The sequence below is a fragment of the Platichthys flesus genome, chromosome 21 (genome assembly GCF_949316205.1).
Source record: "Platichthys flesus chromosome 21, fPlaFle2.1, whole genome shotgun sequence".
Lineage (NCBI taxonomy): Eukaryota > Metazoa > Chordata > Actinopteri > Pleuronectiformes > Pleuronectidae > Platichthys > Platichthys flesus.
The window spans coordinates 12,759,093-12,779,314 of NC_084965.1; the positions used below are offsets into that span (position 1 = coordinate 12,759,093).

General features: G+C 42.9%; 1 protein-coding gene across 2 annotated transcripts in view; it reads left to right on the top strand.

The window, feature by feature from the left end:
• Positions 1 to 20,222, top strand: part of arfgef1 (ADP-ribosylation factor guanine nucleotide-exchange factor 1 (brefeldin A-inhibited)) — a 46,908-nt gene that overhangs the window by 20,319 nt on the left and 6,367 nt on the right. The window contains exons 6-31 of one of the 2 annotated variants that reach the window (XM_062379098.1): positions 153 to 206; positions 2,313 to 2,661; positions 3,231 to 3,353; positions 4,642 to 4,889; positions 5,237 to 5,370; positions 8,088 to 8,322; positions 9,376 to 9,475; positions 9,651 to 9,790; positions 9,880 to 9,988; positions 12,591 to 12,792; positions 12,898 to 13,009; positions 13,518 to 13,723; positions 13,860 to 13,944; positions 14,072 to 14,237; positions 14,847 to 14,998; positions 15,079 to 15,207; positions 15,288 to 15,446; positions 15,598 to 15,742; positions 15,847 to 15,937; positions 16,234 to 16,274; positions 16,430 to 16,599; positions 17,390 to 17,541; positions 18,857 to 19,029; positions 19,204 to 19,364; positions 19,598 to 19,728; positions 20,009 to 20,138. In XM_062379098.1, the coding sequence (XP_062235082.1) occupies positions 153 to 206; positions 2,313 to 2,661; positions 3,231 to 3,353; positions 4,642 to 4,889; positions 5,237 to 5,370; positions 8,088 to 8,322; positions 9,376 to 9,475; positions 9,651 to 9,790; positions 9,880 to 9,988; positions 12,591 to 12,792; positions 12,898 to 13,009; positions 13,518 to 13,723; positions 13,860 to 13,944; positions 14,072 to 14,237; positions 14,847 to 14,998; positions 15,079 to 15,207; positions 15,288 to 15,446; positions 15,598 to 15,742; positions 15,847 to 15,937; positions 16,234 to 16,274; positions 16,430 to 16,599; positions 17,390 to 17,541; positions 18,857 to 19,029; positions 19,204 to 19,364; positions 19,598 to 19,728; positions 20,009 to 20,138 (3,897 nt within the window). The remainder of the gene's footprint in view (positions 1 to 152; positions 207 to 2,312; positions 2,662 to 3,230; positions 3,354 to 4,641; positions 4,890 to 5,236; positions 5,371 to 8,087; positions 8,323 to 9,375; positions 9,476 to 9,650; positions 9,791 to 9,879; positions 9,989 to 12,590; positions 12,793 to 12,897; positions 13,010 to 13,517; positions 13,724 to 13,859; positions 13,945 to 14,071; positions 14,238 to 14,846; positions 14,999 to 15,078; positions 15,208 to 15,287; positions 15,447 to 15,597; positions 15,743 to 15,846; positions 15,938 to 16,233; positions 16,275 to 16,429; positions 16,600 to 17,389; positions 17,542 to 18,856; positions 19,030 to 19,203; positions 19,365 to 19,597; positions 19,729 to 20,008; positions 20,139 to 20,222) is intronic. The other variant, XM_062379099.1, reaches the window with a different exon arrangement.

Below are 20,222 nucleotides of genomic sequence, written 5' to 3' on the forward strand. Positions count from 1 at the left end.
ATATTCCTGGTTTACTTAAAGTCTACTGTTTGTGCAGGCGGACATATTAGGTGTTGCCTTCAAAAAAAGCTTGCTCTAATGTCATCTTTTTCTTTTTGAATGACACTTTTCCCCTCCTCACCTGCCTCCCTCCCTTCCTTTTGGACACATAGCTTACAAATCACAAGCTATCTTGGTCTCTGGCCTCCAGAAAGCGTGACCGCCAGGTAAAGCGAGCAGGACTGCCGTGACTTGCCTGATCAGAACTCTCAAACTCTTCTCTGTGCATCTGTGTTTGCGCATCTTAGCTTTTTTCCTCATTCATCCATGCACTCATCCGTTTCCTTCCTTTGCTCCCACACTGCACAGGAGCAGGTTTGCTGTGTATCTCTTCCACCACATGCTTGCCGTGGCTTTTGTTGACTTGCCTACATATTATCTCCTGCACCCAATACACATTTTACATTTTTAGTTTATGATTACTCCTGGGTGTGGTGAATGTTTCATCACAGGTCAGGTACACTTGTCTTTACAATTAATTTGTTGTTAAGTTTTGTTTCTCCAAAGCCATTTATTTAGTTCTGATAGAACTATGAGCGACTGGCGTCAGACACAGACGGAGAAAGATAAAGAAGCAGTCAAGGCTAGAAATGGAGAGACAAGGCAGACGTTTGAGGCAGAGGCCTATTGTTGTGTTGTCACTGCCTGCACAGTGTTGTGCTACTGCACGGAGGAGATCCACTTTCTGTGTTTGTGTGTAAATGTATCCTCCTGACTGCAGCTCAGTGTGGTATGAATGCGCGCACTCACACACACAGGCACACATAGCCTTTGTCTCACTCACTCTCACACATCCGTCACTATCCGACTGAGGTGGCATTTAAGTAATGAGCTTAGTTTGTTTGCGCCACCGCGCCTGTCCCCTCCAGTCAAGGTGCGTTTGTCTGGCCTTGTTAATGCTGCTCATAGTCAATACTAATTGTTGTTTCAGAGCGCTTTGTCATTCAATTAATCACTTGCATTTTAATTTAACAGCAGCGGCACCATAAAATTGGAGGTGAATGGCTTCTCATTGGAGTAGTTGTGGTTTTAAAAGCAAAACGTGAGGGCTTTAATGAAAGGAGTTTGTGTATGAAGTAGCTGTTCATGGTTTGGCTTATAGAACAGATTGTTTGATTGTCCCTTGGTGCTAGAAAGGAAGATTAAAACACATGGCACACATCAGATCTCTGATTTATTCTGTTTGTCAGAGTCATTCGTTTAAAAGCTAGTCTGCTCTTGATACTCGAGAAGGATCACCATCTTTTACCATTGTTTTGTAAATGTGTTACACTTTATATTTCTTACCGAACCCCACATCTCTTAAGTTGCTGTGCTTTTCTTTTTCGAGTCACTCAAGTCTGTATATTTTCTTATTTATGCCCAACAAATCTACAAATGCACTTGGATTGCAAATGCACCATATTGGCTGAGAGAATCTCCACTGCTTGTAAATGTGTTTGCTCTCTTTCTTTAAAACATGTTTGTTTTGGTGTTTGCTCTGAATTTGCATCTGTACATATAGGCATTTAAAAGAGAGAGAGTTATTTTCCTCTCAATGCCAAAAGTAATCTTGGCTACGACGCAATCTATTATCTTAAATAACACACTAATACTAACAACACATATTCGGGAGTTCACAACCATGACCAAGTGTCTTGTGACCCACTTCTAGCTCATGAGGTACCAAGCTAAAGCAATGCAACACTTTCCAGCTCTCCCTATAATAAGAAGCAGTGATAAAACGTGTCAGTCATGCCACATCAGCCAGGTCACGGCTGTGTGAGCCATATTTCTACCTGAAATTCCTTCGGCTAAAATAGACCAGGTCCACACCAGCAAGCATGAATTTTCTCCACAAAGTTTGTCTTGGTGCTGTAGTTGTAGCATGGCCTACTTCTCACTGAGTGCATATTCATACACATTGCCATAAGGACACCCATCTGAGTCTCCTGATGTTATAAAAAAAGATGACAAATGGTCCCTTAGCTGTGTTTTCCTCTCTGCCTTGACATCTGGAAGTGTTGTAGCTCTGCTGTGGGCTCACTGAGCCCTCAGGGAATCTAGACAGGTTGTACAAACTTGTAATTGCCGTTATGAGTTTGTTTATTTAGTCTTAACCTGTCTTTTTCCTCTGTGTGTGTGCGTATGTGTTTGTTCTATGTGCCCTTCTCTATGGATGCTTTTCTTTTGTTCTTTGTGTGTACCGTCTGTCTGTATTGTTTTTATTTTTTTGTGTGCGTGTGTTTGTGGCTGTGTGTGTTGCTTGTATGTGTCCCCGACCCCTCCCACAGCTGCAGGAAGCGAAGCAGCTGGAGAGAGAGCGACACCGGCAGCACTCCCCGGTCACCCAGCACACCGAGCCAGACTCCCCTCAGCTGCAGTCTCACACCCACCCACCCGGCAAGGGTTCGAGCCAGGAGGCCAACGGACCCGTCAGCCCTCCGACTCCCAGCATCAACATCCCATCCACCCCGTCCACCCCTTCGACACCGGCCGCAGAGGGCAGCATCAGGTCGGTGTCTGGGGAGCAGGAGGAGCAGGGGCCTGTGTATGAGAGCCCAGATCCAGAGAATGGCTCTGATTTCTGTGTGGCCGAAAATGAACAGACTGAGGCCGACCAAGCTACTGCAGCAGCACAGAGTAAGACACTTATTTGATCTTAATTTACTTTTCTTTGTGTTAAATTATCTTGAATTTTTCATTAACACCAAGGGATTTATTTCACTGGCAGAAATATGGTCCATCATTTGGCTAAACATGGGCTCATGCTGAATACACAGTCTTTAATTTGATGTTCAATTCATTCAGGGCCCACACACTCTTATAAAGAAGCCAGAGATATTTAAGATCATTTATTGAAAGTATTGCATATCTCTGCCGTCTGTGTTTCTCTATAGAAACATCTAGAGTTATAGTGATCAGCCTGAATAAGCATATTAAAAGGTTCACTCTCCCGTTTTGTTCAGTTTCATTCAGAGAAAATATAACTGCCAGAACCGGCATTTACTATTATGAATGATTTGATAGAACATTCATCACTACAAAGGCTCATTCACTGTGAGAACTGGTGAAGAATATGAAAAAAGAGTCAGGTCATTCAGTGACTATGTAACTTTCTGCATGCTGGCCCAAAGCCTGCTCTAGCTGTAAAATGATAGATCTGTAGTTGGACAAAAAGGTAGACAAAATGGATGATGTGTGTCGTTCAGATGGAGCAGCCCAGCAGCATCCAGAGGCAGGCGAGGAGGAGGAGGAGTCGCCAAACTATGAAGAGAAAGCCCAGGAAATAGTGCAGAGTATTCTGCAGGAGGTCATCAATACTGTTGCAGGAGGTGAGACATGTTTTTATTCCATGTAACCTGTAAATGGCTATCTTATGGGCAGTGTGTAATTATGCCCTGATAAAATATTTAATCTCGCCAAATGGTAATGATCCTTTTTATATGCACATTTGTAATGGTAATGTTGTCTGAGGCGTTCAACTGATTTTGAAAGGAATGAAGCACAAGCACTAAAGAAAGCTCCACTTAAAAAAACCAACAAAACACCCAGTACCATCTGCCTTTTCTTTACAAGGTGAATGGTTACAGTTTGAATTCACTTCCCGAGTCATGACCCGGATTAATGGCCTTATTTATTGTGTATTATTGAACTCAAACATGACGCACAGGGGCAACTTATCTTCTGGTAAATGGGAATGGATTCAATCGTTTTTTTAACTGATTTACCAGTGTTTAAATAACCTGCCAACACCTACTCATTTTGGTGTGAAAGAGGTGTAACCTTCAAATGAGTTTTTGTTATTGAACATTAGCATCTTTATTAAATGCATATTCAAGTACAATGGCCAAAACTTACAACAACCTGCTTTTGCAGATTCATGGATCGAACAGACGGTGGCTCAGATGAAGAAATAGTGTATAAATCTTGCTCCAGTTATTTACACATTCCTTTCTTATGTGCATATAGAAAAAAAGGGAGTACACAATAGTGATTCCACAAGCTGCCTGTTGCATGACAGATAAACTGTGTTTCCAGGCTGGCGCCCCTGTTTGGCAAACGACAAGCACCTCTCCTGGTACAAATTGTGTCTGAGAGGCAAAGATGAAAAAAATCTCTCAACCCAGCCCTTGAATTTGCCTAAGATACCGACAAAAAAAAAAGAAAGGCAAAGCACTCTTTCTTTGTGTGCAAAAAAAAAGCAGCTTTTTTTCTTTCGCCGCAAAAAAAGCTTTATTAACTCGCACAAAGAAATATTGCTTTGACATCCCTTTTCAAACCCACTCTTACCCTTGAGCATTAATTTGAAAAAGTGACTTCAATGGTCATGAGGAACATTGAGGAGAGAGGCACTCTGGTATCCTCGCTTAACCTGAAAGTTCCCTAAGGTGCTGTCGAACGTGCTGTTTCCCAACGTGACGCTGTGTTTTTCTCTCTTTGTACTTGACCAGAACATTGTGTGAAACTCCACAGTGACATCTGAGGTGCTAAGGTTGCCTCGTCAGAAATAATACATGAAATTGCTGGTGGAGGTTGCTTCCTGTTGTTAAATAATCCATTTATTGAGACTTGAGCAAGTTGTGCTTGTCAATCAAACTTGTCCCCGCTCCATCACCACAGGGCACTGTCTGGACCCGGCGAACCTCTGCTCTGACACAAAGGAATCTGGCGGCGAGGGCGAACCGGCAGAGTCGGAGCCGGCTGAAGCAGTGACGGAGGGCACCCAGAGCTCCCTGGATGACGAGGGCACCCTGGGTAGCGACAGTGAGCACGTCCACGCCAACGGCATCCCCGGCACGCCCATCTCAGCCAGTTTCACCCCATCGCTGCCTGATGACAGACTGTCTGTCTCATCCAATGACACTCAGGTGAAGGACTGTCCTCCCTTTTATTTATGTCTCACTCCTGTTTATAAACCCATTTAAATTCTTCTTAAAAAATATTGCTGTAGAGTCTGAGAGTCAGCGGAAAATTAACTTAATTTAAGTGAACATCAATTTATGTGAACTTATTTCCTTGAAACAGTCTTATGTAATCACCCGTCTCCTCAGCTATATTCCAGCTCTGCAATTATGTTTGATTGCACTCCTGAGTGATTTCAAATTAAACAAATCTAATATATCAGTGAGCTTAGAATCACACTTTCATGTCGAGTAGGCTTCAGTGAAAGAGGTTGTTGCTAACAGCAGTTATTCATGTCTCTGTTGCTCTGCAGGAATCAGGAGCTGCACCGGGACAGCCACCGGGCGCTAAATTCTCCCACATCCTCCAGAAAGATGCCTTCCTCGTCTTTCGCTCTCTCTGCAAGTTGTCGATGAAGCCGCTGTCAGATGGACCACCTGATCCCAAGTAAGAATAAGTTCCATAGATAGATAGATAGATAGATTACTTTATTCATCTCCGAAGGGAAATTAAGTCGTCATAGCAGCCAATAGAATAAAATAAAATAAAATAAAATAAAATAAAATAAAATAAAATATAAAATATGCAGGGGCAGTAACATGTAGGTGCAAGTATTATTTACTTGGTCATATTCTATAACCTCCACCAAGGAGGTTATGAACTCTCTTTAATATTGCGTGATAGACCGTTAGTGTTGGCTGAAATGTACGCTCTATGAGTGCCCTTCTAGTAATAATATACTTTTAGACAATGAAGGATTAGCAGAAGTAGCCATGTGCCCAATAATGTCTGATGATAGTTAAAGTCTTAACCTGTTCAGCTATTTAAACTAGTAATAGCTCGTAACTGCAGGAAAGAAGTAAGTGTGATGTTTATGGATGTTGGAAAACTATTGTCAGGCACTATTTGAAGTTAAGCTGATGTTATTAGTTGGTGATTAGTCAACTGACAGACAGTTGTTCCAGCAGAATCAATTAGTAATTGAAGAAATTTTAAGAAAAAGTTGAATATTTACTGGTTTTCTGAGAATAACACAAAATCTTTGGGTTTTGTTATGTCGGCCATTCCGGGAAAATGTAATGAAGATGTTTCAGTCTTTTAATATCATGAAGACCAATCAATTACTTTGGAAAGTAATAATGAGTAGTTGCTTTCTTACAACAGTAGTGCATCCCTTCCTCTAAAGTCTCAACCAACCCTTAATTCAATTACATATGTTTATGCAGGAAACAATAGTGGACATCATTTGTGAAACTAACTTGGTTATTTACAGAATTTGTTTTCATTGAAGCTCATATTCTCATCTGAAAATCGAGTTTATTTAACTCTGGGTAGATGAACTTCGAGGTTGGTAACACGTTCGTCGAGCCAGTGTTGAAGAGATTATTCTGTGTGAGCGTGTTTGTTGTAAAAATAGATACGAGTTATGATTTCAAATGAGGAACTCTCAAGCGACAACCTCAGTGTTTTGATACAAAGGAGACAATGAGGCATTGCTCAGCAATTTATGAATCACTTCCTGTTTTCATGAAGCACCGAATCTCCTTTTAACGGTTCCCCATTTTTAACACACAAGAAAGAGGAAGGGGATAATCTGGTTTGGCCATCTTTCGATATTTCTTCTGACTCTGATTTGCCAGAGACATCTGATTGGCTCGTCCTGATGGCAGGAGCTTTTGTGAAACAGGATTTCCTGCATCTGTTCTCTGTGCATAACTCAATTCACACTGCGTCTGCTGTGTGACTTCCACATCTGTTTATTTACTGCTTTGTCTTTTCGCTCTATTGGATTTTTATATATCACATCACGTGGGTGAGCATATGTGTGTCTGACCGACTTGGCCGTGTCAATTACCTCAGCACTAATGTGCCAAGTCAGTGCAGCACCAGACAGACACCTTTTACTCTTCTAACGAGGTTGCTCTCCCTGATGTTTTACTCTCTTTAACGTGCACACACAACACAGCACACAGGCTGAACAGCTGCGTTATTATAAACTTAACTAGCAGTTCAAAACCAGAATGTTTGAATTCTGTTTTCAACAAGATCTTCATGTGTCAAGTTGGGTTTTCTCTGGCTTCCTCCCACTGTCCAAAGACGTGATTATTGACTTTAGGTTAATTGGAGACTGTGACTGTGAATTATTTGTGTCTGTTTGTTGGCCCTGCAATACACTCAAGTTTTTTTGGGGTATGTTTATTGTCGATTAGTACTTTCTATTGTTATTTTATTTATTATGTGAGGCACTTCGTGAGTTTGGTCTGAGGAAGCTGTAATAAACTGGATGTTCTTTTACCTTGGCTTAATGTGTAAATGACCATCAGTTAAACAAAGTCTTTTGTTCAGATTAAATTGAGGATTTTGTTGTAGTTGATATAGTCATGCATCATTTCCATTTTCTTTTTTTCTACACCCACATTACCTTTAAAATGTAGGTCAGCTCTGACCGACGTTGTCTCATCTCATTTTTGTTTTGCCCCATAAGTCGACTTTTGTCTGCTCACCAGAGATTGAAGACACTTCAGAGAAGCAGCAAATCTCAGCATATAAAGCCACCGAAAGTGTCTTTAGCTCAATTTTGTTCTGACCTGCTGCTGCAGAAAGAGAAAAAAACGTTGAGCTTTGATTTCATTGTCCTGCGTTTCTTTGAAGGCTGCTGAAGAGTTTTACTCTCTGAAACAGTAGATACAGGACAGAATACATGTGCATCACCCTGCTGTTAGTTTGTGTTGAAGGACATGCTTTAACTTACTTGGTTTTCAGTTTTATCCCTTAATACATTGTTTTGACATATTGATATTTGAGCAGATGTCTGGAAAAATGCTTTAAGTTGTTTTAATGTCACACCCAGTCTCCTTCTCAAGAGCTAAAGATGCAAAGTCCTGCAGTTTATGTATGAACAAAAATACACACTTTCAGTCTTAGCTCAATATATCATCATCTCTCTTCCTTATAAAATATTCACACAGACTTTATGATAATATTCCTCTGAAGTTCACATCATTACCCGCTCTCTTTGACTTTCTTTTTTATTTTTGTGGGTCAATGTCAGAATACACAAATACTTTTACAGAGAGAATTCCGCCTTTCAAAGCTACACTCTCGTTAGTGTTTGTTTTCTCTGATCTGAAACACAGCTTGATTCGATTCTTTTTCCCCCTCAGGTCCCACGAGCTGCGATCGAAGGTCCTGTCCCTCCAGCTGCTTCTGTCCATCCTGCAGAACGCCGGGCCCATCTTCAAGACCAACGAGATGTTCATCAACGCCATCAAGCAGTACCTCTGCGTGGCCCTGTCCAAGAACGGCGTCTCCTCCGTGCCTGAGGTCTTCGAGCTCTCGCTTTCCATTTTCCTCACGCTGCTCTCCCACTTCAAGACCCACCTCAAGATGCAAATCGAGGTAACGTGTTGACCATTGTCTTTTGCGTAATTAAGAACATTTCAAGTCAATTTCTTTGTGGTAGCCTCGTGAAGTATAAGTGTAGCGATAGAGAATGAAAAAGAAAATGATTCTGCTGGTATTTTCAATAGGTGCAACTTTTACTGCTTTCAATCATTAACTGCAGAAAATGTATTTAATATTGGACTTTTTCCAGAGTTTGTCTTTCGTACATTAGGAACACAGCAGGAGATTGCCTGTAGAGATGTCTGGAAATCATGTGAATCTGTTAATAGTACATAGAAACGGGCGTCTTCACCTGTTGCATTACACTGTAGAAACATCATCAACACACGAACTCGCTCGCTGTGAATTCTTTTTCCCCTACTGCTCACATAGGCTCACTCAGACATTTTCTGTACATAAGACTAGGTAGGAAACTTTTCAGAAAATGTATACAGAAAAATACAGAAGACTGACTTATGCAGAGCCTGAGTGTATCTAGAAGCAGCTAAGGAAACTTTGTCATGCTTCACTCGAAGCTTTGTAATGTGACACAGAGAAGAGATTCCATATTAATAATGCACATGCTTGCTTCTAACAAGTATTATCTACCTACTGTTACTCTCCACATGATGTATTTGTATTCAGATACAGTAGCTGTATTTATAAAACCAACCACCACTTCTTGTCGGAAACCAGCTGAAATTATTTCTGGGAACCATTGGAAAATAGTAACCTAAGTGAGAAGGCTGAGGGAAATTGGTGGCAAAATAGCTAATAGGAATAACTCACAAAATGCACCTGAAATTGTGATCTTTTCAGTGTTATACATTCTGGTATTGACACCATCTGTCAGTGCAGCCAGCAGCTGACACAGATAATATGCATGAGACCTGGTAGTGCTGTAACATTCTACCACCTTGGTGTGATTGAGTCGCTCTGAAAAGTCGATAACGCGTGACCTCAGCCCGCTTCATGTGCTGCGTCCACAGGAGAAAATGAACGACGGCTTCTGAAGGTGCTGTACCGCTGTTGTTCTTGTTCTCACTGTCCTGTGGTCTCTATCTGCAGGTGTTCTTCAAGGAGATTTTCCTGTACATTCTTGAGACGTCCACAAGCTCATATGACCACAAGTGGATGGTCATACAAACCCTCACTAGAATATGTGCAGGTTTGTGTCAAAAAATCCTCCCAATAATTCTGATTTATCCAATGGTTCAAATTAACCTTTGGTACATAATGTAATTGGTCTGGTGCATCAGACCCAGTGCGGTGTAAACAGTCTGTATTTGTTTGTATAAATTCTCACTGACAAACTCCATCTGTGTCCCATCTGTTTCTGTCAGATGCCCAGAGTGTGGTGGACATCTATGTGAACTACGACTGTGACTTGAATGCTGCTAACATATTCGAGCGGCTGGTCAACGACCTCTCGAAAATTGCACAGGGTCGCGGGGGCCACGAGCTTGGCACAACACCACTGCAGGTTATTTCCTTATACTCTTTCAAATATTCTTTTTATTTGCATTACCAGTATTTACTTGACATTGGGATTTTCTTGGTGACCATCTTTAGGAGCTGACCCTGAGAAAGAAAGGTCTCGAATGTCTCGTGTCCATCCTGAAATGTATGGTGGAGTGGAGTAAAGACCAATACGTCAACCCCAACTCGCAGACGAGCCTCGGTGAGACACAAATTCATAAGAATGTCATTCATCAAAATCAGTCTGGCAGCTGTCGAACCTGAACTGAATACAAGATAAAAAGGAAACCAACTTTCTCGTCATTCAAATTCTGAACACTGATCAAAAACCTTGTTAATTCATGTTTTCCAGCTCAGGTCATAACAAGAGAGACTAGTTACACAATGATTAACTGTAGAAATGGTAGTCACATCACTCTTAATTATAGTTATAATATGTTTAAATTCTCTCTAAAAACGAATAGACCTTTTGGTCATTTATTTGCATCTTACCCGCTTTTTCCCCGTGTCTTTGCTATGAAGGAAAAACACCTTGTTAGCCAGTTAGGCTGTTTCCTTCCACTGTTTGTATTGGTCACTCGTGATGGAATACGATTATTCATTGCCGTTTGCAACATAATGTGAATATAACTTCAATACATTACCTCATCTGTGAACTAGATTTGCGCCTTAGATATGTTTTCATTGGAAGTGTAGGTGAAGACAGCAACTCCCATAATCCCATGGTTTTTCATGGGGTTTTGGAATGAGGGACCCCCTTGTGGTCGAATTACATAATGTGTATTTAAACTCCAAGGGGAAGTTTTACTGTCAACAAGTGATTCAGATGTCACATTGAGGAATAGTTTGTTTTTTTTGTTGTTGTATTTCCTCGATATCAGGCTACAATTAATCTTTTTTTTATTTAAGATGAAACTATCAAGGGCATAACTAGTCTTTCTTCTGGTCAGCCCATGTGTGGCAGCCATTCATCATTGAGGTTCATTGGGGTTGGTGATTAAGCTCACATCCATCAGCCTGGCTGTAATCAGTTGTAGGATTTACAGTGTTGGTATTCATTAGGGAAGCGGCTGTTCCGAGGGGGAAAGTGAGAGTTCATTAGCTCAGCTCCAGCCAGAACAAGACAGTGAGAAAAAGCCGAAAATAAGAGCGCAGGCGATTCTTAATCAAGAAGTTTTTAGTCTAAAGCAGAGCAATACAGTAGGCTGAACCATCCTGAATTACCCCTCCTACAGCTCATCCTGTGTGTGAAAACCACATGCTCGCCTCAGCCCGAGCCATCAGGGCTGGGCAGAGGGAGTTGCGTTCACTCGCAGGTTCATCATCTTGTCAAACCATGACAAGTCAGATAATGCTCATAGGTCAGAATATGAGTTTTGAAAAAAAATTATACAAAATAAATTTGTCCTGTTGGCAATTTTTTTTTATGATTTCTCATTACTTAAAACACTGAATTTGTGTCATGCTGAACAGCATTACAGAACAATATTCATCTCTGTTCCTTCAATTGTCCTTTGTGTCATTTTTTTCTCCCTTTTTATTGATGACTTCAAAGCAAGAGCAGGTAATAGTCAAATAGTCAGAGTGTTTATTACAACGTGTTGCTGTGGTGGGAGTTCTCCAAATTAAATCCTGTTGTGTCTGTAGATCTAAACAGTTTGGTGTTAGCCTTCTGATATCTAACCTGTGATGTTACTAGGGGCTACTCACTTAGATCCCATAGATTGTAACTGAAGCCACGTTTGGATTAATTTGAACTAATAGGAAGGCACCTGTTGTGTACTAAAGGTCTTTGCTGCACATTCAATTTAATCGAATTAATATCTAGGTATAGACTTTGAAGTAACCAGGATCATTTCACAGTTTGTTCTTGGGGACCTCTCAGGATTCTCAGGAGTGCATGGACTCAATGTTATTCTTTTTCCTTTTTCAGGAAGTGAGAGAACCCCAAATCGTTTTCATTTTATCTCCTCCTGCAAATAGAATATTATTGCGCATCTAACTCAATGTGCAAGGTTATTGTGCATGACATATTTTGTTGGATGAGGGATTAAATAAACATACGAAAATATACAGACTTGGTGCGCAAAGACCTTTAAATTGGTGAAAAGATTGGTTTGTTATTATTATGAAGATGTTATTTAGGACTTCAGTTTTCATTCTCCCTCTCCACCTCCCTCTGTATTCCCCCTCCTTTTGTCATCTCCACTGCGGGTGACACCCTGCCAGCTCACATTACTGTGGCCGTGTCCTGAATGTTTTAAAGAGTTTCCAATGTGTAATCAGACGCCTGGCCTTGGTGCAGAGTTACTGGGTGGACACATTTTAGCCGTAGTGAATCCTCAAGTTCGTCTCTACAGGCTTACCAACATCTCAGGCCTCTAAGTTCTGTGTCTCCTCTTTGACACCCTGAAGCTTTTTAGATGAGCCACCTTTTATAACATCCTCCCTCCCTGTCCTTCCTTGCACCTGCTCTGTGTGCATGTGTGAATAAGTGCATGTGAGCTAAACCAGTGTTGCATACTCTCCCTGCCAACAACAATCATTAAGAAAAGACCCCCAGGGTTATTTGAGCCGTGCTGCAGTTTCCCTTTTCAATTACTCCCACAGTTCCAGCTGTTCTAGCTAATTTTTTAGGCCTCCAGGCTGAGTTTGTCCCAACTAAAGAGTTTCAATTTAAAAAACTCATAGCTATGTGTTGGTTTCAGGGGGTTTGCTTCTAAGAGGAACAATAGAAATACTTTGTTTATTTTGACTTATTCCTTTTCAATGTTTTTTTTTTTTTTTTTTTTTTTAAACCTCAGGCCAAGAGAAACCAGCAGAGCAGGAGAGCACAGAGACCAAAGCTCCTGAGACCATAAACCGCTATGGAAGTATCAACTCTCTGGACTCCACAGCCTCATCTGGCATTGGCAGCTACAGCACCCAAATGTCAGGCACTGACAACCCCGAGCAGTTTGAGGTCCTCAAACAGCAAAAGGAGATCATCGAGCAGGGCATTGATCTGTAAGTTTCACAACACACACTAACACACACACTTACATTTTTATCTTTGTTTTGTTGATACTGTGGAACTGAATTTGTAACTTCTGTTGTCTTGATTCTACTCAGGTTCAACAAGAAACCAAAGAGAGGAATCCAGTACCTTCAAGAGCAAGGCATGCTGGGTACAACCCCAGAGGACCTGGCTCAGTTCTTGCACCAGGAAGAGAGGCTTGACTCGGTAACAAGTCTTCATCTGTTTATCGTTTGGTTTCTCTGCTAAAGTGATCAAAACTCCAAATTAATATCTGGATCTATTGAAGTTAAATGTGGTTTCATAAAGTTCCTTGGCAGAGATATCAATGCACTGTACGGAGAGTTATTTGAGTTTGCTACTTCATTTACCCCGTTATTCACATCAACACGATCGTCAGCATCATCTTTGTGCCGCCTTAGTTATTGTCACAGATTGCGGTAAATTGTTGTCTCTCAAAGGAATAGATAAGAACTTGTGTTGGGTTTGTGTGAGTCGTGATAAAGAAAGTTATCATAGCGGTAAACAAAGCGAAAGTACCAACTCAACGCACCCTACCTTGTGCATCAGCCAACCAAACCACACAGAAGCAGCAGAGTAATCTAATGTCTGCTCCTCAACATTAAACTGACACTCTGACCTAGAGTCCTATATATTTATCTCATCTACATTCACTGAATGTTCTTGCTGTTAAACGTCTGACCTCTTCCCTTAGACACAAGTGGGAGAGTTCCTAGGGGATAATGACCGTTTCAATAAAGAGGTGATGTACGCCTACGTGGATCAAATGGACTTCCTGGGTAAAGACTTTGTCTCCGCTCTGAGGACGTTCTTGGAGGGATTCCGGCTCCCCGGTGAGGCCCAGAAGATCGACCGGCTCATGGAGAAGTTTGCAGCAAGATATCTGGAGTGCAACCAGGGGTGTGTTGTGGTTGGAAGATCCTGACAATAGAAATGGTTGAATTTGATTTTTGTCTGGCCCACATTCCGTACGACGTGCTGTTAAATTAATCTGCATTCTCTCTCTCCTTACCTCCCTCTGCCGTCAATTTTCTAGACAAACTCTCTTTGCCAGTGCTGACACGGCTTATGTCCTCGCCTACTCGATCATTATGTTGACGACAGACCTTCACAGCCCGCAGGTAAGCGCTCCACCTCAGCGAGACGCCCGCCTTTGGGAATGAGTCTTGACAGACTCATTCAGTATGAATCACAGGGTTTTGCATGAGCAGCCTTTCACCCACATCTCTGCTGCTGTTGTCTGCAAAGGTGAAGAATAAAATGACAAAGGAGCAATACATCAAGATGAACCGCGGCATCAACGACAGCAAAGACCTGCCCGAGGAAAATCTCTCGGCCATCTATGACGAGATCGCCGGGAAAAAGATCGCCATGAAGGAGACGAAAGAGATCACGATGAAATCCAACAAGCACAGTGAGTCGCGCTGATATGAAATGTCTCCTAAACGTAATAAACACTGAGACAAAGCTCCCAGATAATATCCAGAGCCATTTACCTGATACCATTGTTGCTATAATGGCTTTGGATTACACTTTCAGTCCCCATAGATATGTCAGATGTAAACTGATTCGATTATCTGCAGACGCTCGTGAATCATTGTCAGATAAGATCACAAGGAAATTAAGGGTTGACCATAATTTCCGTGTTTCGTGTCTGCTGGGAGTTGAGTACGGTCACATGCACATGCCCAAGGTTCCATTCATACTAAAATGATGGTCTGCAGTGGCACGTGGATCATTCTATATGGGAGGTGTATTCTACCTGGAGCACGCACAGTCGAGGGGTACAGTCAGCATTGCAACAAATCTTTGGCCCATTCACTAGAGCTCAACTTTCACAGCTATTTTTAAACGGTGTGACAATTGACACCGGCTTATACACATTTTTACGGTTTGTCTCTCGACAGTTTAGCTTCTTTCTGACACTTGTGAGATGAAAAGCTGCCATGTTGTCTGTGCTCAGCTGGTCTGTTTTTGCTGTAAAAAGCAAACGTGTGACCCTCTGCTGTCGATTGTCACTCAGGTGTGGCAAGTGAGAAGCAGAGGCGTCTGCTGTACAACGTGGAGATGGAGCAGATGGCCAAGACGGCGAAGGCGCTGATGGAAGCCGTCAGCCATGTCCAGGCTCCCTTCACCAGCGCCACCCATCTGGAGCACGTCAGGCCCATGTTCAAGGTAACACAAGCAGACACACACAGATGCAGTGTAAGGCACAGACACATGCGGCAGCTCATCCCCCCTCTGTTGTTCCTCAGCTGGCGTGGACACCCTTCCTGGCTGCTTTCAGCGTGGGTCTTCAGGACTGTGATGACACCGAGGTGGCCTCTCTGTGTCTTGAAGGCATCCGCTGGGCCATCAGGATAGCGAGCATCTTCTCCATACAGGTACTGCCGTCAGAACTGGAGGATTAATGTGCACTTCTTCAGCCCACAGCATTTCTGACGCACTGCTTTGTATGTAACAGTTGGAGAGGGACGCGTACGTCCAGGCGCTGGCCAGGTTCACCCTGCTCACTGCCAGCTCCGGCATCTCAGAGATGAAGCAGAAGAACATCGACACCATCAAGACCCTCATCACTGTGGCACACACTGATGGCAACTATCTGGGCAACTCCTGGCACGAGGTTAAAACATGCTTTTCGTCTCAACTGTCTTTCGTGCGCTTTCCTTACAAAATCCTTTTCTATTAAATACAATTTTAGCTGAACCAAAAAATATAAATCCTAATCCCTCACTCTTGTAAATACGCCACTGTCTAAATACGTCTCCTCTCAGATCATGAAGTGCATCAGTCAGTTGGAGCTGGCTCAGCTGATCGGCACGGGGGTGAAGGCACGCTACATCTCAGGGACGGTGCGGGGCAAAGAGGGGTTTCTTACAAGTACCAAGGAGCAGAGCAACGATGAGTACCTGGGTCTAGGTGCGACATGTTCTATTGTTTTATTGGGAGCAGTACTTGTAGTAAATTAGGTCAAAATAATACATGTTTTTCTGTGTTTGAATCCTCTTTCCTTTGCTTTGCAGTCGGAGGGACAGTGGACCGCAAGCAGATTGCCAGCATTCAGGAATCCATTGGCGAGACCAGCTCTCAGAGTGTGGTGGTCGCAGTCGACAGGTACTGTGGTCACCCGGAAAATCCAGACACCTGGGCTCAGTTTCTTTGGTTGAATTCCCATGTCTTTTCTTTTTTTTTCTACATATAATTGCTGTCAGTGCATTGAATAGGGTATAATGAACTAAAATCCTTATTAAAAAAATATGACATTTAATGCAAAGTAGCAGAAACTGCACATTCAAATCCTGGTTGCGCAGGTAGTATTTATTGTAAGCAGAGATTTTTCATTTTGCATCCGTCATTGTTTCAAATCTCACGTGCCTCCTAAATAATCACTACTTTTTCCTCTTCTTCAGGGTGTTCACAGGTTCTACCAGACTGGACGGCAACGCAATAGGTGAGTGTAGCTGAACTACTTCCCACTGTATTATACTTTCCCCTCCAGGTTCATTCTTGCTATTTTTTGCAAGAATGAGTGACTCACCTTCCCTGAACAAATCCCCCCCCCCCCCCCCTTGCACTCATTGTCAACATCTTGTATCTGTTTCTCAGTTGATTTTGTGCGCTGGCTGTGTGCTGTGTCCATGGATGAGCTGGCCTCGCCCACACACCCACGTATGTTCAGCCTGCAAAAAATAGTGGAGATCTCCTACTACAACATGGGCCGCATCCGGCTGCAGTGGTCCAGGATCTGGGAGGTCATCGGGGACCACTTCAACAAGGTGGGTGAGGGTTTGGTCACTCACTTCAGGGTGGTTGACGTGAGACACAAGCACATTTTTCAAAGGTTCAGGGTGGAGGATTTAGTTGCAGTGAGGCTGCAAATTGTAAAACCAAATGAATACCCCTGCCTTTCCAAGCATAAAGGAGAATTTACAGTAGCACAGAAGAAAAAAAAACAGAGAGCAGAGGAAAAATCCAGGTCAGAAGTTTGATGAGCGCACAGATGCAGTGAGCATGAGGAGAAGAGCTGAAGCTGGAGTGCAAGAAATCTAAGCACAAGCAGGGTATATTTGAGTGCAAGCGCCAGGTTTTGAGTGAGAGCATCACAAAATACGGTTAAAAGTTAAATCAATACATCCTGCTTACAAACTGGAACACTCGTGAATACAAATAGGAAACAAAAGAACAGTGGCCCTGTGTTTGGTTTGTCTGTTTTGGGTTAAAATAGAAACATGGGGGTCCAACGTGACTCAATATAAAGTGTTCTTCATAAGATAACACCAACAACGATTCTTAGTTTAATAATAATGACTATACTTTTCCTTTTTGTTACATTTGTAAGTATAGACAGAAAAGCTTTTTGGCACTTTGGTGTTCAAGGACACATCAGACGCTCAGTTATCCATCATATTTGAAAGTGAGTTTAATATTTTGTACCTATTCAGTGGACTCTGATGCTTGGTAGTCAGTTATACATCATACTGAAAGAACCGTTTGTTCTTGGGAAGCTCCGCTTGGAAATAAAAATCATTGTGCTGTGACTGAAATATGTTTTTTGTCTCTGTGCAGGTCGGCTGTAACTCCAACGAAGACGTGGCGATCTTCGCCGTTGACTCTCTCAGGCAACTGTCCATGAAGTTTCTGGAGAAGGGGGAACTGGCTAATTTCAGATTCCAGAAAGACTTCCTGAGGCCTTTCGAGCACATCATGAAAAAGAACAGGTAAAAATAAAACAGTGCATATTTTTGTGAGTGGGTGCTCGTTGTGATTCCAATGTCAGGGTTGTGCAAAGACAATTTCTGTATTGTGGATGTGAGTGGCCACTATATCTGGACTGTAGACACACGAACGCACGCACACACAGGATCACTCCCCTCAGCCCATCTCTGCCTTCTCTCTCTGTGAGTTGTTTTTGTTGCAGTGAGTAAGCGTATTGTTTGGTCGTTCACTCAGAGAAAAGCAGCACGCCAACATGTTGACCGTCCCCTTTCAGTCGGGTTGCGTTACCCTCACAGGGAATAAACGACCGAGCCTCTATTTTTTTTTCTCCCCTTATTTATCACAAATCCATCTAGAATGGAATTTGTACAGCTATCGCGTATAAATGAGTTTGATTTAAGCGTCGTAATTATCGGCATGAGGCACATCTGAAGGCAAGCTGTTTTACCGCACCGCACTTTTCATTGATGTGAAAGAGTAGCGGTGCAAATATAAATCCACCCACACGCTGAACAGACTGAGGGCTTCAACAGAGAGGAGATGGCAGACGGCCATGTAAACCCTTCAGCACAGTGTGTCCATTAGACTCACTCAGGCTGCCCTCCTGTGTGTGTGTGTGTGTGTGTGTGTGTGTGTGTGTGTGTGTGTGTGTGTGTGTGTGTGTGTGTGTGTGTGTGTGTGTGTGTGTGTGTGTGTGTGTGTGTGTGTGTGTGTGTGTGTGTGTGTGTGTGTGTGTGTGTGTGTGTGTGTGTGTGTGTGTGTGTGTGTGTGTGTGTGTGTCCTTGTACAGCTAGTTTTGTGAGGACCATTCTGAGTCTACAACCAAAAGGGAGAGGACATTTTGGGACCCCCCTTTAATTGACCGTTTGGGGGTTAAGTCTTGGTTTTAGGGTTAGGCTTTTCGAATAAGGTTTGGGTTAGGTATATTGGGTGGTAAGAGTAATGGACTGGGGAATGTAAGGTGTCAATGAGTGTCCTCACTTAGATAGCTGCGTGTGTGCGTGTGTAATGGTAAGTGGAGGCAGAGCTTCTCTCTCATTCATAACTCGTGAGCAGTTGGGAATGCTCTTTACTATGGCAACAGTTGATCTAAAAACCTGTCGTGCCAGAGCTGGAATAACGATTCTGCTTGAAAATGGAATTGTGGAGCTTTTAAAGCCAATTGACATCAATGTCGAGATGAATTTCCTCCTTTTGTAATTGATTGACTTTCACGCTTCTTTCTACCTTACTCACTTTGTTCCTCTCCTCTGTGATTGCTTCTTTCTCGACCTCGCCCACCCAATCCCTGTCCTCCTCCCAACTCACACTCTCCAGGTCTCCCACCATCAGAGACATGGTGGTGCGCTGTATAGCCCAGATGGTTAACTCCCAGGCGGCAAACATCCGCTCGGGCTGGAAGAACATCTTCTCCGTCTTTCACCTGGCCGCCTCGGACCAGGACGAGGGCATTGTGGAGCTGGCCTTCCAGACCACGGGCCACATCGTCAGTAAGTCCCAACACACACACACACACACACACACACACAGAACGACATTACAAGTTCATTTACAACCCTCCTAATTTAATTTTCTAAACCAACTGCATCGTTGTATTTGATCAGACATCCCCTCTCTCCTTCTCTCCTCATTCCGCCATCACCTCCCTCTACTCCGTCTCCCAGCGAATGTATTTGAGAAGCACTTTGCGGCCACCATCGACTCCTTCCAGGACGCCGTTAAGTGTCTGTCGGAGTTTGCCTGTAACGCCTCGTTCCCCGACACCAGCATGGAAGCCATCCGCCTCATTCGACACTGCGCCAAATACGTCTCAGAGAGGCCGCAGGTCAATATCTCGCAAGTTAATTTCCTACAGAACAGTATTGACTCAGCCGCAGCGTAGATAGAAGATGAATAGTATTGGTTTACTGAAGCAGGATGATGATGGTAACAAGAATGCAGCTGAAGCTCTGAGATAGTGTGAGCGTGTGTGTTTCAGGCACATCAGGGGCATGTACAGTATTAATGGAAAAGTCTGTTTGTGTAGCAGGGTTAACTTTCCCCTTGTTTCTCTCCCAGGCCTTTAAAGACTACACCAGTGATGACATGAATGTAGCGCCTGAGGACCGCGTGTGGGTGCGGGGATGGTTCCCAATTCTCTTCGAGCTCTCCTGCATCATCAACAGGTGTAAGCTGGATGTCAGGACCAGGTAGGCGCCAGTTGAGCCAGTTCTTCAAGGTTTAAAAAAAAAAAAATCCTGCACGATTAAAGGCATGCAACTGGATGGTTTAACTTCTGTGAATTTGGATTAATGCAAAGGCAACAGTAAAAATAATTTATTGAGTTCTGCAGTCTCAATAATTACTGTTTGCAAATCAAAGCTGGATTGGCTATTGCTTTGAAATATTTTGTAAAAAAATCAACAGCAAATTCATCTGTAACATCAAGGAAAGGGCAAATCTATGTATGTGTGTATTTTTTTTCCCCAGGGGCCTAACCGTGATGTTTGAAGTGATGAAGACCTACGGGCACACCTTTGAAAAGCACTGGTGGCAGGACCTGTTCAGAATCGTCTTCAGGATCTTCGACAACATGAAGCTGCCCGAGCAACAGACGGAGGTAAACGACAAGTCTGGCATCCGCAACAGCTGTTTCATATCCCGTGGTTTTAACAGCCGTCCTCCCTCGTGGGAATTCATGCAA